The sequence below is a fragment of the Nerophis ophidion genome, linkage group LG06 (genome assembly GCF_033978795.1).
Source record: "Nerophis ophidion isolate RoL-2023_Sa linkage group LG06, RoL_Noph_v1.0, whole genome shotgun sequence".
Taxonomy (NCBI): domain Eukaryota; kingdom Metazoa; phylum Chordata; class Actinopteri; order Syngnathiformes; family Syngnathidae; genus Nerophis; species Nerophis ophidion.
In genome coordinates, this window is record NC_084616.1 from 47,513,350 (window position 1) to 47,530,456 (window position 17,107).

At 40.1% G+C, this 17,107-nt stretch overlaps 1 protein-coding gene across 8 annotated transcripts in view; it reads right to left on the reverse strand.

Annotated features, from left to right (window-relative positions):
* Positions 1-17,107, reverse strand: part of rerea (arginine-glutamic acid dipeptide (RE) repeats a) — a 346,862-nt gene that overhangs the window by 35,214 nt on the left and 294,541 nt on the right. For all 8 annotated transcript variants that reach the window (XM_061903965.1, XM_061903966.1, XM_061903961.1 and 5 more), the window contains 2 exons: positions 16,476-16,574; positions 5,687-5,767 (listed from right to left, as the gene is read on the reverse strand). In XM_061903965.1, coding sequence (XP_061759949.1) covers positions 5,687-5,767; positions 16,476-16,574 — 180 coding nt within the window. The remainder of the gene's footprint in view (positions 1-5,686; positions 5,768-16,475; positions 16,575-17,107) is intronic.

Here is a 17,107-nt window from a genome sequence, read left to right on the forward strand (position 1 = left end):
GACTTGGAGTGACATAAATGCAACTGAAAGCAGCTGTTTTTATATGACTGAATCGCTTGCAGGTGTACCTATTGTTGTGACCAGGTAAATCTATATAATGTTTACAAAGTTTAATTTCGATTGTGTCAAGAAAAAAAATAGCGGTAACAACTTCAAGGTATATATTTTAACAGTGCACCTTTTCAAAAGATAAATTAGGATACTTTTAGAAAAGGTAGGGTGTGGTTTCATTTGCAATCCAGATTTAAACAACTTGCAGACCAGCCCAGAAATGGCAAACAAATATGACTTTGAAGCAAATGACACCAATTTTACACAAAAGCATATCCAAAAGACCAATAGGAAGTGATCTAAATGTAGACTGTAATCACAATAGGTCCCCTTTAAGACCATCCATTCATTTTCCTACCGCTTGTACCTTTCGGGATCGCGGGGGAGTGGCTGGAGCCTATCTCAGCTGCATTCGGGTGGAAGGCGGTGTACTCCCTGGACAAGTCTCCACCACAACGCAGGGCCAACACAGATAGACAGACAACATTGACACACTACGTCAATTATTAAAATTAAGGATTTATTTTTAAATTAAGTTGTGTTGCAAAAAAATACAGAGATTATATTTTTTCCTATCACTGTCAAGAATGATGCTAATTTTGTGCCTGAAAATGTAGTGAAAAAAATTCAAGTGGAGACTTTGATGAAAGATTTTAGTTCATAATTAAATATATTATATCAGTGGTAATAAATAGAGGCTTCTTTGAAAAATGCCATTGGTCTTTAAAACTATTAAATACGTGCAATTTTAAATATACACACTTATAATTTAACAGTAATTTTTTATAGTCCCTAAAAACTATTTTAATTTTTGAGATGAATGAAGACTGAGCTTTAGTTGATCCGAATGCACCTTAAATGCAACTTTTTTTAAACTAACAGCTATCTCTGAATCTGCGGTTTCAGCATGTTTAGTTGTTTGCACACTGAAATGAAGCGAGTGTTCCATGACGTCCAAACAAAGTAAATCGTGGCAGCAAGGCCAGTCAGATGACACACCCATTTCCCTTGCAGGCCTTTATGCGACTTTATATAAAGCATTCCTGAGTGTTAGTCAGGCTTGGAGTGTTTACACAGAGCTGGGTCCTTTACACTCGGCGCTGGCTGTTTGAGCCACGCTGACGCTTCAGAGCCGGTGTGGAAATGGACCCGTGGAACACCGGGTGGTTATATAATAATGAATATGACTGGGATAATGGTGAAGGAGACACTGCATTTATGTGTTTGCGTTGATGCTTTGTCTTGAAATGTACATGGCGGAACAGAAGTGTGCGGGAACAGCCGGAATGATTGTTGTGTTTGTGTTCTCGAGGTAGGATTTGGAAAAAAGAAGGTAGGAAATAAAAAGAGCTTTCCTGCGGGTATTAACTGGCACTAGCTCAGATCAGTCTTACAGCGAAAAAAAAGCAAGTTGAATCATAAGCAAGAGTTTTTCCCCCCCTCAGTGCGACATGCTAGGCTGTTAGTGTCTACACAGCTAACGCCCAGCCTTCTTAGCTTTCCCCTCCACAATTGCGCTGTCATTTCCCCCCACATTTAATATGTTTAAAGGGCAGTTTATTTTCCATTTGCAGGGAGAAAATTAATCTCTCTCGGCTCTGTGGCAGTGGCAGGCCTCCATCCACGAGGAGGTCTATTTACCTCAGCGGCCAAAGTAGACTCCTCTCCGGGTTGACTTGCCTTAATACCTCCTTTTTATAACCATTAGTGCCTCATTTTATAACCAATCAAACAGACCACTCACATATTTCCAAATATTCAAACACAGACATGACACATTAGTGAAGGAACAATATGAAAGTTTGAGATCAGGGTTATTGTGATCAAAATGATCCCGGTTACCATTATCACAATATTGTTGAATGTGCTCAAAAAGTACTTTTACACACAATACAAACTTTTACCCAAGTTTTATTGTACAATAAATAGATTTCAGGTTTTATAGTGTTTATTAATGATAACGGTGGTTGCACACTTCATTTCCTGTTTATGTGACGTCATGCAAGTTTGCTGCTTCATGTCTGTATGAATTAGGTTCAATGTGCACAATTTAATAACTTAGTTGCTTGGACAGCAATGTGTTTATAAAAGTTTAGACATTTGTACGTCTGACCAACTATCAACCCCCCCCCATTGCCAAATTCAAGCACGTTTTACGGACTTTCAAGATCTATTTTCCAGTTTTTACAGTAACCTGTGTATCAATCCTTAACCTTGTTGTTTGAGGTTACCAAATGGAAAAATACGGAAAATCTGCTAAAACCTAAGCATAACATTGAACCAGCAGTTACCATTAAATGAATGGATTATAGAAAATGAAGCAGTGTTTCTGTAGACTATTCAATGTCATTTGTGTTTGCAAACGTGTCTCCACTTGTGTTGTTTTTCACATTTCTTGTTCTTTTTCTTTCTTACAGCACTCAATTAGGTTTGATTGATTCACACCGTATTTGTGCGGTGATTGATTCACACCGTATTTGTGCTTGTAAACTGCATAACGTGATATAAATACGCGCACTTTCAAATTTTCAATTGAACTCATTTATTAACAAAACTGTTCCATATTAATATAATGATAATAAATTAAAGGAAACTATTTTGTTTTTCACAACACCTCAGTCACCTTTCATTAAGCATATCTAGCCTTATAACTGTGACTATAATAACAAATTAACAAAAAGACAAAAGCTTACTTTTTTTGCGTTCACTGAGGTAGCCGGACAAATTAAGTAGACAACGAAAATAATACACCATGTTGTGTAAAAACTACAAAATTATTCATATTAACTCAGCTCTAAGTTTTGAAAAAGGTTACAAATTATACATTACATGATCTTGAAACGTACAAACAAGTCCAACAATGGACTAATAATTTCCATCCTATGTTCTTTAAAACGACAGCCTCCCAGCATGATGAACCGATGCACCACTGTCCTCTTGGGGGCGTATAAGCGTAAAGCTCTCATTTTTAAGTCTACTTATTTTATTTTTTTCCACTTTATAATTTGCCTATTGAGTTAGACTGCCGAAAAATATGATGAACATTTCCAAGCATTTCTAAGCACTTGACCCAAAATTTAAGTATTTTTCAAACCTTGAAAACACAACATTAAAATCCAAACATTTTCAAGATTTTTAAGCACCCGTACGAACCCTGACTACGTCAAAGTGTCATGTATTCATGTTAGCATTTAAGATAGCAAGTAATTAGCACGCAAGCTGCCTAATGTTTAGACAGGTGTAGGACATTTGAACGTATGACGTTTTTGTGTCTAGTATTACGGTTTTTGTAAGTGCGCAGAGCATAGATGTATGTATATGTGGAAGACTACATACGCGAGAACTGTAAAGAAACATCTCTATTTGGTGAACAGGCATCTTTGTTATAATATCTGTGCTTTCCAATAACCACAGAAAGCCCAGACACTTTGTTCCCAAACGCCGTAAACTTGCAGCTCGAAGTATCAACGACCGACTCATTCATATCTATGCCTGACAGCGTTGTCACACTGTGTGGTAATTATTCTCTCTTCTGACTAATTCATCAACTTAGTATTTTTTCCGCTTCTTACTTCTTACCTGGTTACTCGCTACGCCAGTCATGTAAAAAATGCGGCCTGCGGGCCGGCTCAGGCACGCAAACAGGTTCAATCTGGCCCGCGAGAGGAGTTTGCTAAGTGTAAAATTGTGCTGCATTTTTAAATCAAAGAAACTGTGGTTCTAAAAGTCTCCATTGTATGTCCCAATAGCAATTCTGTTAGGCAAGCAAATAGTTTATTTTGGGGGGGAGCAAGTATACCAAGCAAGAGGTACACGGTAAAGCGGGGCTGCGACTCCTCCCCCTCAACCTAATGTAAAATAAACAGGGGTAAAATAAACAATTGCTAACCTCAACTAAAATGCAGGATGAGACACTGCACAATTGATATAGATCTGTGAAAAAGATTTTCTTCTGTGAAAATTTAAAGAAAGTCAACAATGGAAATGATAAATCTGGTTGTTGATACATAGAAGTGTGTTTAATTATGCTTCATTTTGTTTTTGTGCAATCATATATAGGTTGTGACTTAAAGTTTAATTGGTTTGTAGGAACACAGATAATAAGTGTAATTTCAGATGATATTATGGAGCGTAGATGTGGAAAACCCAAAATTTCTGGCAATTGCACTTTGAGAAACGTTGTTCTTAAATTGTTTGACTATTTGCTCACGCAGTTGTGGACCAAGGAGTGTACCTCGCCCCATCTTTTCTTGTGAAAGACTGAGCATTTTTTGGGAAGCTGTTTTTATACCCAATCATGGCACCCAACTGTTCCTAATTAGCCTGCACACCTGTGGGATGTTCCGAATAAGTGTTTGATGAGCATTCCTCAACTTTATCAGTATTTATTGCCACCTTTCCCAACTTCTTTGTCACGTGTTGCTGGCATCAAATTCTAAAGTTAATGATTATTTGCAAAAAAAAAATGTGTGTCAGTTTTAACATGAAATATGTTGTCTTTGTAGCATATTCAACTGAATATGGAATGAAAATGATTTGCAAATCATTGTTTTCAGTTTACAGTCAGACTTCTGTTTGAATGTACAAAACATTTCTTTTCTTGCTTCATTACTTCTCATTCAAGCTAGCTTAGCGCCACGGCTAGCATAGCTTGTCCTTTCCTCCAACCTTTATGTGTCTGCGGTTGCATTAAATCTGCATTTTAGAATCTCCTGTATTACTTTATTTAAAATGCATTAATAATCAATATTTGGACATTTTTCCATCAATTCAAAATCGATCATTAATTTTTACGATAAATACAATTTGATTTGTTGATACCAACTGTTAGGACTTTTACAACAGTTCATTATTACACCGGCAAGTTTTCTCCCAAGTACAATTGCACTATATTCGTGAGGTTCAAATTGTGTTTTAAAGACATGCTTTGAAGACTGCCAGCGCTGTATTGCCACATTGTCAGCATCATTTTTAAAGAGTCAAAATGCCTACATAATACTAATAAGTCAACATGTGCAACAGTCAGGAGTAACATGCACACACACTCCACTTAGTGGAGATATAAATCAAGAACAAGTCATCTTAAAGAGGAACATAAAGTCTGGGCATTGGTATGTTTTGTTTCTCAGCGTGGTCAGGACTGAGTGTTAATCATTGCTAGGTCTGGATTTGACCCAGTTGTACTGGAACAGTGCTCTCACACAGTGAATATCAACACACTGTGTGCAGTCTGGCAACTATGACATGTATTTATTATCACTTGCGGAAAAAGTTATTATAACCCAAAATGAATTATATTACACAAAAAGTACATGCAAGTTTTTTAAACAGTTAATTTCCATATAACATAACATGTTATGGCCGCATCGCTGCTCTTTGGCTGACAACTTCCATAAACATGTCACAACTGACTTGCTTACTATTTGCGCATGCATTTGGGTATTTTTTGTGTCTTTCTGTTAATTAAACATATGTAGTAAATATGTATTTTTAGTAACTTCAATACAAGATAATAATGGATTTAAGAAGTACTTAAACACTGATGAGGTTTTAAAACACTCAGGCTGAGGTTTTACTTATTATTTTGGTTAACAAAATGAAACAGGTATTTTTCATAAGAGGGGAAAATAAATACCGTCTCTTTGTTGGGCAGGAGCTCCTTCCGGATCCTGAAGAAGTTTTTTCCGAACTGTCTCAAGCCTTTAATGAAGCGCTTCTGCAGATTTTATAGGAAAAAGAGAAGGGGAAGGGGGGAGAAAAAAACAGTTATTTCAGATCCAGCGCCACTGTGAAAAACAGTTTTCCTTTCAGTCGACTGTGGTGGCAGAGTTGTGAAGTCTATTTATTTACAAGGCTGCGTAGCCATTTAAAGAGCGGAGCAAACAGTCATGTCAGGGTACAAAAGAGAGGAAATGACAAGTAGGGCAAGAGAGACGCAGAGGTTACATTTTCTTATGTGGGGGCAGATGTTAAACAAGACACATGTTGATCACTAAAGTGAAGTTCAAAACCAATACCTGAACTTCCTCCCCAAATATATCTGTCAGTCTACAGTTGTACATTTTGTGTGGAATGGAGAAATACATATTGACAAAAGTGAAACTAAGTGAACATGATGTGAGAAACTGCGGCTGTTTGCGAGTGTAAAAGTGTCATCTTAATAAGGAACACAACACATATACTTTCTACTCCAGCCATCTAAATACACCTCTTTTCCTTCAAGAGCTATGCATTGCAAGCCATAAAAAGCGGAGGCTGAAAACATGCATAGCCTCTAAAGCGAACAACCAACAGATTTACTTTCTTGTTCCAGAAGCAAGCCCCGGTCCGTTTCCATCAAGTAACTCCGGACAAAAGCAGGCAAAAGTCCTGGCAGTGAGCCGAACAAGCGTCTACATCCACACAGGTAATCGGGGGGTATATCCACAATGCCTCCAATGTAACATAGCTGTTTTTCCTCTTGTTTTTTTTTACAAGCACGGAATAGCTTGTCACTCTCCGCTCTTCCACTACAAAGGGGAAGGCTTTACATGTGATCTTTCTGCAAGAGAGCCTCTGGTTTGCAGCGGGAGGAAAATCCCGGAGTGGAGTCCTGGGATTCCCATCAGGAATTCCAGCAGGCACACACTCCATTTCTTCAATACCACACATGAACACCCAGGGCTACGATCTGTTATTAGATGCAGCACAAGAGCTGGAGACTCGGTGCTGGGTACGCAGACTTTGACACACACGTTTATGGTAATGTACAAGCAGGAGAGCAGCCGGAGAGAGGAGACGGGCTGCTATGTGATGTGTGGAGAAAGGTCTCGGACACGGGAGGAAGGAGGCGAGCGATGAGGAAAACCCGACACAGAGTCTTTACTAAGAGTCAGGGGTTGGGTTTCCATGTTATGTAACCAAAAGGTTGTTTACGCGTGGGGAACAAAGCCCAGATTTACAAGTGGACGAGAGCCAGCAGAAAAGAGAAAAGGGTAATGAAAAGATACGTGTGTTTAAACAAAAATATGATAAAACAAGTTACATAAAATATAAGAGCTAAGATTGAATTTCCCCAGCTAAGAACTAAAGAAAAAAGAGCATGTTGCAGCAGTCACTTGGCTCAGCAGTTAATTTCCAATAATCAGAGGGAAAGTGTAGTGTTTGATTAGCCAGCAGATGGTGCCGTCTCCAACTGAAGCGCTTCGCACAAGCATGTCTCCAACCACACAACCTTGAACAAGCATATTGCCAACATGTTATCTGCGTACAACCAGGTTTGGCAATACACACCATCAGAATTGCAAAGCTGTGTAACATGCAATGAAAAAGTGAGTAAGAAGGGTTACATGAATATCTGAATACTCTTTAAAGTTGAGGTAAATTTAAATTTTTCCAGCCGTCAGGTTCCTGTCTGCCCTAATTATGTCATCTTAACTACATAATTTACACGGTCTGTCATGCGCCTCCCCCATTCTGCTCTTCACTTCAGTTTTGTTTCTCTTGCTGCCTCTCTCTCTACATGCAGGCTCCAGTTTAAGGCTCCATTTCAGCTGCCTGGGCTCGCTGCTCTCCAGCCCAGCTAATAAATCATCCGCCAATCTGCTCCCTGAATCGCTCTGCCCCCTGCTCTTATTGCTCCAGCCCACCGTTGCTAGGCAACACAGCGGCAAAGGAGGGGTTGCAAGAGTCCAGGCAGGCAAAGCGAGAGGGGGGGTTTAAAGCTTGGAGCGCTACCAAATGGTCATCCGCTGTGCAGAAACAGGCTTCTGTGTCAGGAGTGTGTTGTAGAGAGCTGGCGCTTTTCGCCCGCCCCAAGTTTCCTCTCTCTATTGTGAAGTGGAGAAAAGACCGAAAAAACTCCCCCCATCAGGTCTTTGTTGCACTTCCCGCTTAATAGTTGAGCTGGAAGTTGTAAAACGGGTTTTAATAATATGTATGTAAGCATCGCTAAGATGGTATAATGGCTTGTGTGGGATACTTCATTCCTTCTACATGAGAACACTGGTACAAGTCAGGCTGAGGGCAACAAAACCCCTTTCATTCAATACGAAGCCATTATTGTGGACTTGTAAAAGGCTGACCTTTCAGGCTGTGGACAAACCTAAGTGGCGAGGGGGCAGTTGAGGACTGCCACACGAAACCGAGGACTACTTGTGACTATAATTGTTATAGTCATAGTAATTTCCCTAAAATATCTTTCAATTTTAGTCATATTTTAGCCACCTATAGTGTCAATTATTTTGTTATTCTCTTAGTTTCCATGCACTAAATTAGTCTGATTTCTCAAATAATTGTGTTTTTTCTATTTTCACACCAACATGTGTCCATTATTGCTAATCAGCAATGATGGGCAGCAACAAGCTACATGGAGCTGAGCTACGTAGTTTAACTACATTTTCCAGTAGCTTAGCTACTTTTTTAACAAGTAGCTTTTCCTGTAGCTTAGCTAATTTTAGGCCCATGTAGCTTACATCAAAGGTACAAAGCCAGAAAATGGACTGTTAAAGTCACACACACACTAGGTGTGGTGCAATTTGTCCTCTGCATTTGACCCAACCATCCCCTGGGAGGTGAGGGGAGCAGTGGGCGGCAGCGGTGGCTGCGCCCAGAAATCATTTTTAGTGATTCAACCCCCAATTCCATCCCTTGATGCGGAGTGCCAAGCAGGGAAGTAATGGGTCCCATTATTATAGTCTTTGGTATGACTCGGCCGGGGTTTGAACTCACAACCTAACGATTTCAGGGCGGACACTCTAACCACTAGGCCACTGTGAATCTAGGAATAAAAAATAACATAGAAAATACAATGACCTGGATAATTGAGAAAATCCATGAATACGAAAAAAAAAAAGCCATGATGATTGTTTAGTGTTTGTATGATGAGTCACAATTGGCTCGGGTTAGGACGAAACATTACAGACTGGCCGATCAGAGGCAAGCTAAAGTGGGTCATCAAAATTCGTAAATAAACTCCAAACTGGCACACAAACTAATGTCACATAGCGACTAGAGACCCAAGAGACAAAAGGGACAATTCAAGTTGACAACTCAAACAAATAAATAAAAGAAAACATATTTGAAAATGGCAATTAGATTTTCCCTTTAGTGATGTAGATGACATGCAGGAAACCCACAATATCCGTAGTCATATTTAGAGAAATGTATGTGTTTAGAGAAAAAAATGCCAATAACCTTAGTTTCAGTTATTTACTCTGTAAACCAAAATCATAACTGCTCTCTTCATCTAAGATGTTAAACACAAATTTAGGAACACACAGTAATGTGAGTTGAGTTCATGAAAAGTTTTACCGCACATAACCATTATCAAATGTTCCCAAACAACACACAAGTCATTATTTTTTTTTTGTCAGGATATAGATAGAGGTTTTTTTTACTGTACATGGTTAGAGAATATAAATAACATAACAGGGGTCGGCCAAAGACAAGGAAAATTAAAATACATACAGTGGTGTATGGGGACCCCTAGAGGTAGTTGTAGAGTGTGTCCAGCTAAATGACAGATAGTTAATCGTAACGGACCCTTATTGGGTCCATTTGTACACTCAGTTACATTAACATTGATATTATACATGTGGGCCCATAGGTAGAATGCCGTTAAAAGTAGATTCAACGTAGCAAACTATTTTTGCCGTGTAGCTTGTAGTATAGCTTGCTACAATTCTCCGGGGATAGCTTCCCCTCTAACTTAGCTACATTTAATCGAGAGTAACATGTACAAATCCCTGTTTTCATATGAGTTGGGAAATTGTGTTGGATGTAAATATAAACGGAATACAAATATTTGCAAATCCTTTTCAAACCATTTTCAATTGAATGCACTACAAACTCAAGATACTTGATGTTCAAACTCATAAACTTTATTTTTTTTTTTGCAAATAATAATTAACTTAGAATTTCATGGCTGCAACACGTGCCAAAGTAGTTGGGAAAGGGCATGTTCACCACTGTGTTACATCACCTTTTCTTTTAACAACACTCAATAAACATTTGGGAACTAAGGAAACTAATTGTTGAAGCTTTGAAAGTGGAATTCTTTCCCATTCTTGTTTTACGTAGAGCTTCAGTCATGTAACAATCCGGGGTCTCCGCTGTCGTGATTTACGCTTCATTATGCGCCACACATTTTTGATGGGAGACAGGTCTGGACTGCAGGCAGGCCAGGAATGTACACGCACTCTTTTTTTACAAAGCCACGCTGTTGTAACACGTGCTGAATGTGACTTGGCATTGTCTTACTGAAATAAGCAGGGGCGTCCATAAAAAAGATGGCAGCATATGTTGTTCCAAAACCTGTATGTACCTTTCAGCATTTATGGTGCCTTCACAGATGTGTAAGTTACCCATGCTTTGGGCACTAATGCACCCCCATACCATCACTGATCATGGCTTTTGAACTTCGCGTCGATAACAGTCTGGATGGTTCGCTTCCCCTTTGGTCCGGATGACACGATATCGAATATTTCCAAAAACAATTTGAAATGTGGACTTGTCAGACCACAGAACACTTTTCTACTTTGCATCAGTCCATTTTAGATGATCTTGGGCGTTTCTGGATGTTGTTGATACATGGCTTTTGCTTTGCATAGTAGAGCTTTAACTTGCACTTAAAGATGTAGCGACGAACTGTATTTAGTGACAATGGTTTTCTGAAGTGTTCCTGAGCCCATGTGGTGATATCCTTTAGAGATTGATGTCGGTTTTTGATACAGTGCCGTCTGAGGGATCGAAGGTCACGGTCATTCAATGTTGGTTTCTGGCCATGCCGCTTACGTGGAGTGATTTCTCCACATTCTCTAAACCTTTTGATGATATTATGGACCGTAGATGTTGAAATCCCTAAATTTCTGGCAATTGCACTTTGAGAAACGTTGTTCTTGGAACTGTTTGACTATTTGCTCACGCAGTTGTGGACAAAGGGGTGTACCTCGCCCCATCCTTTCTTGTAAAAGACTGAGCATTTTTTGGGAAGCTGTTTTTATACCAAATCATGGCACCCACCTGTTCCCAATTAGCCTGCACAGATGTGGGATGTTCCAAATAAGTGTTTGATGAGCATTCCTCAACTTTATATCGTATTTATTGCCACCTTTCCCAACTTCTTTGTCACGTGTTGCTGGCATCAAATTCTAAAGGTAATGATTATTTGCAAAAAAAAAATGTTTATCAGTTTGAACATCAAATATATTGTCTTTGTGGCATATTCAATTGAATATGGGTTGAAAATGATTTGCAAATCATTGTAGTCAGTTTATATTTACATCTAACAAAATTTCCCAACTCATATGAAAACAGGGTTTGTAGTTTAGCTTACTACATTGTTTTTTGAGACCAAAATAATCACTGATGTAATACTACATAATAATGCATGTATAGCCTTTCAAATGCAATACACTTGTATTTGTCCTATATTTTAACATTGTAATTGAAATGGAAACTTTTAAATCTCCAAGTTATATGAAAACAATCATACTTTGTTAGTAAAGTTTTGCACTTGAACAAAAATCACAACCAAAAACAATAAAATATGTTAAGGAGATTGAGGCCCCTCAAATATACACAACTAAAACAATAAAGGGGCTAAATAAAGTATTGACAAAGTTGCACTTCAATATTGAGCATGTAGGCAGAGGTAGATATGTGCATTACTTAACTCACAATTTATCATATATCCATCCATCCATCCATCTTCTTCCGCTTATCTGAGGTCGGGTCACGGGGGCGGCAGCCTAGCAGGGAAGCCCAGGCTTTCCTCTCCCCAGCCATTTTGGGGGATCCCGAGGAGTTCCCAGGCCAGCCGGGAGACAGTCTTCCCAACATATCCAGGTTCTTCCCCGTGGCCTCCTACCGGTTGGACGTACCCTAAACTAGGGAGGCGTTTGGTTGGCATCCTGACCAGATGGCCGAACCACCTCATCTGGCTCCTCTCGATGTGGAGGAGCAGCAGCTTTACTGTGAGCTCCTCCCGGATGACAGAGCTTCTCACCCTATCTCTAAGGAAGAGCCCCACCAACCGGCGGAGGAAGCTCATTTCGGCCGCTTGTACCCGTGATCTTGTCCTTTCGGTCATAACCATAAGCTCATGACCATAGGTGAGGATGGGAACGTAGATCGACCAGCAAATTGAGAACTTTGCTTTCTGACGCAGCTCCTTCTTCACCACAACGGATCGATACAGCATCCGCATTACTGAAGACGCAGCACCCATCCGCCTGTTGATCTCACGATCCACTCTTCCCTCACTCGTGAACAAGACTCCGAGGTAATTGAACTCCTCCACTTGGGGCAAGATCTCCTCCCCACCCCGGATATGGCACTCCACCCTTTTCCGGGCGAGAACCATGGACTCGGACTTGGAGGGGCTGATTCTCATCCCAGCCGCTTCACACTCGGCTGCACAATACCCAGAGCATAATACTACTACCACCATGGTTGACGGTAGGTGTGGTGTTCCTGGAATCAAAGGCCTCACCTTTTCTCCTCCGAATATATTGCTGGGTATTGTGGCCAAACAGCAACATTTTTGCTTCATCTAACATCTTATGGACAAAGATAGACCTTCTGATGGAAATGTTTGTGGTCAGATGAAACAAAAATTGAGCTGTTTGGCCCCAATACCCAGCAATATGTTTGGAAGAGAAAAGTTGAGGCCTTCACTCCCAGGAACACTGTTCCTGTCGTCAAGCATGGGGGTGTTGGCAGTATTATGCTCTGGGCCTGTTTGGTCTGCCAATGAAACTGGTGGTTTATATAGAGTAAATGGGACAATGAAATGGAGGATTACCTCCAAATTCTTCAGGACAACCTAAAATCATCAGCCCGGAAGTTGGGTCTTGGCCGCAGTTGGGTGTTCAACAGGTCAATGACCCCAAACATACGTCAAAAGTGGTAAAAAAAAAGGTTTTAAAATGGCCTTCCAAAAGTCCTGACTCAAACGTGTGGAAAATGCTGAAGATGGATGGATGGATGGATGGATGGATAGATAATTTGTTAACCTTTTATTTCAGGTTACAGTGCCACAATATGCCTTGGCATGCAGTTAATAAACTATAAGTGTTTTTATATGAACATAAAAAAATGATATGAAAGATACCCAACTAACGCAGCCTACTTTTTATTTACTGAGCACCAGTCCCTCTGCAGAAGCGGACTACAGACCTTGTTTCAAATTTTAAATAACCCAAAGCCTTCCGCAGGGGACTCAGAGAAAAATGTGTTGTGTATTATGTGCTCTTTTGTAAGCTTATATTCAACAACTTGTTGGATGGTGGCAAAGGGGCCACTCTTTACCCCGTGTCTTACTCCCACTAATGTTGTTGGCAGTCAGCTCCAGTCATCCTTCAACTGAAGACACTGGCGGAGATAAGCCACAGCACAGTGCAGCTGGCTGAGGAGTATAGACCTCCCACCCCACCGCAGTCATAGATCTCTGACATGGCAACTGACTGCAAAACTGCTGCTGCTACTAGTTGTTTAGATGGCACCGCCTGTTGTCCCACATCTTAACAGCACTATTGCAAAACAAATACCGGAAGGCTTTTATGGTGTGCATTTGTTGTGAAAAACAAATTTGCTTAATGAAGGGTCTTCAATCAATCCATCTGTCTTTGTAAAGTAGTTAAAGCCTTTTTGATTGCTGTTATGGTAATTTGTTGGGTGGCACAGAAAGTTGGTGCAGTAACCTAATTCAACAGATTCTAACAATATTTACAACAAAAATATTTATACGTTCATCAAACACTAGCATATTTACTAAAATAAAGTAGTGCTACCTCAACTTAAAAGTGCCCCAACTTAAGATTGTTTTGAAATAAGAGCTGTCCCCCAGCTTTTAAATTAAGTTGCAAGCAAAAATTTGACTTACAAAACATCCCCAAGCATTAGCTGGTTTAGAAAATGTCACAGAAGACCCTGCAAGATCCGCCCCAAAACATCAGGTCTTACTTGCTAACATTAGCTTATCGCTACAGATGGACACAACTTTTGTGGGAAGGAAGAAAGTGAGAGTGAAGTACAGAGCTAAGAAGAAGTGGATGATCTTCATTGAATTAAAGAAAAAAAAAAAATCATGGAAAACATGACTCGACTAAGCAATTGGAGCGTATCACTGCAAGTCAAAAGCCAGCCAAGGATGGCAACTTACCGTATTTTTCGAACTTTAAGTCGCAGTTTTTTTCATAGTTTGGCCGGGGGTGCGACATATACTCCAGAGGGACTTATGTGGGAAATGATTAACACATTACCGTTAAATATCAAATAATATTATTTATCTCATTCGCGGAAGAGACGAATGAAATGTCAGCAATCGTCAAACACATGTCAACCAATAAGAATTCGGCGGGGGAGGGTCACGGCTGAAGTACAGGCACCTTCTCAGTTGGTTATTTATGCCTGTTGTTCACTATTCTTTATTTATTTTTAAATTGCCTTTTAAATATCTATTCTTTGTGTTGGATCTTATCAAATAAATTTCACCCAAAAATGCGACTTATACTCCAGTGCGACGTATATGTTTTTTTCATTCTTTTTTATGCATTTTCGGCCGGTGCGACGTATACTCCGGAGCGATTTATAATCCGAAAAATACGGTATATCTAAACAGCGGACATCATTGGAAATATGAAAAAGCTGCTAATGGTATGTTTGATCGAAAAGCAGCTTGAAGGAGACACCGAAGAAGTCCACATTATCATTACATTACTTTGTTTGTACTACAATCTGTTTTTTGTAATAAAAAAAAAAGTAAAAATGTGTTTTTCTTTTTAAAATGCATTTTTCATGTTTGTGCAGTTTTAGAGGGGCCAATTAAATTGATTTCAGTTCATTTCAATGGCGGACGTTACGAGGTTTTGATTCAAGAGCTCCGTCACAAAATTAATTAAGCTCCTACGTAGAGGCGCTATTGCAGTATAAACAGCATGGCAGTGCTTTATACCTTCTGTGCAAAGATAGTGAGCAGATACAAATATTTGAAGAGTTTAAAGCAAGTTCGGGATTATGTGGCAGCAGCTGCCGGCTAAGAGACAAAAGGGCGGGGTGGTGGAGGGGTCCAACACAAGTGAAAGTGGGGGGAGGGGAGGGTGACAAGTGACCCTGCAGACCGACCAATTCTGTCATTGCGGTAGCACCCGCTGTCACTTTTATTCACATCTCTTATAAGGTTGGAAAGGGGAGGCAAAGATGAGATGGCAGGGATAATGAAGCTCGAACTGGAGGAGAGGAGATGGAAGCGGGAGGCGCGGCGGGCGATAAATAAATAAGGAGAGGCTGAGCTGTGGGTTGTGGTGACATTGACACTTGTCCCTCAAGGCCGAGAGGCTGAAAAAGCACAACTGGTGATCACATCACTGGGACCTGTGTTCCACAACAGCAGGTCGTGTGCACTGTTGGGGCACACATCAACCCGGGGACTACAACAGCAGGTGATCATCATTATTCCATATTAGCACCTTTGCATAGCCTGGTGTGTGTGCAGGTACAGTATATAACAAGAACTGGTCTAACAAAAGGATGACATCATGTTCATTTAAGCAGAGAAAAACACAAATTTTCACTTCCATAGCTGGGAGACTCAAAAATGACAATACCAGCCCAGACTTCAAGTTACCAATGTGACAGTGGAGAAAATTGTTATATAGCCAGCAACAAAAGGAATGAGGATGATTTTTTACTTGGATTAGAAAAACAATGTATAAATATTTATTAAATACAGTGCTTAAGTTGTACCTCTCATACCCGCCATTTTCTGCTTCTATTCCTTGAACAGCTGTGGCAAAATGCACATCTAAATTCAAATGGAGGATAGGATTACCAGCCCTCAGCCTGTACCCTTTCCAGACTTCCACTCTAAAGATTTATTCTGTGGGTGATAAACCGGACGCAGCTGCTCGTGAGGCTTGGAAGAGCTGGAAAGTGTTTTCCCTGATGTCTTGTGAGGCCCTGGCCAAGAGCTCTGCTCTCATTTCCTCTCAACAGCACCCTCTACAGGCATAAACTAGTCCCTGTCAGCGAGTGTTTACGTAGCGTTGATCACATTTATTGGGATTAGAAGGGACCTATGATGAATGTTGTCTTTTCTAATTTATACATGTTTCAATGTTGGATACTCATGTTACAACAATATAGGTTCATACATGTGGGCATGAGCTTGCACGCAGTTTTGGATGATCCTGTTTACGGGGGTTTTGAGTCTGGCTACGTCTTGATGTCGCCGCAAGGTGGACGTACTTATTACTTACAGCCAAAGGTTGAGGAAGCTCCACCACGGCAGAGCAAAATTTAGCATATCCAATAGATATTAATTAGCTCTCAAAGAAGTGTTTCAAATGTATATTAGTATTATAATAGGTCCACCTTTAATAGACACAAATTTGTTTCCACTTACAGCACGTGTACATGCAAAACAAAAGATACTTTTCTCTTACCACTTCATCCTCCGACCAGCACTTCTCTATCAGTTTTGGTACAGGTTTCTTCACTAGGCGCTGGAGAGCTTTGCCTGCATCGTAGTTGCTTTCATGAAGCTGGGGGCAGAGTTGAAGTCAGCCATTGAAATCACAACATGTAAAAAATATATTCAAATCAAATATTAAGTTAGTTGGTTATAACCTAAATCTTACATAAAATCAACCATCAAGGGAATTTTCTTTAACACGGCTCTCACCATCAACATCACAATCCAAATATGTCAATAAAGAGTACCGTATTTTCCGCACTATAAGTGAAGTGAATTATATTTATATAGCACTTTTCTCAAGTGACTCAAAGCACTTTACATAGTGAAAACTCAATATCTAAATTACATTTAAACCAGAAAGTGTCTTGCCCAAGGACACAACGGCAGTGACTAGGATGACGGAGCGGGGATCGAACCTGGAACCCTCAGGTTGCTGGCATGGGCACTCTACCAAACGAGCAATACCGCCTCATAAGGCGCACCTAAAAACCTAAAATGTTCTCAAAAGCTGACAGTGCGCCTTATAATCTGTTGTGCCTTATATATGGATCATTATTGAGCCACAACAGGTCTCACAACTACGGTAAGCAGCCGCTGATT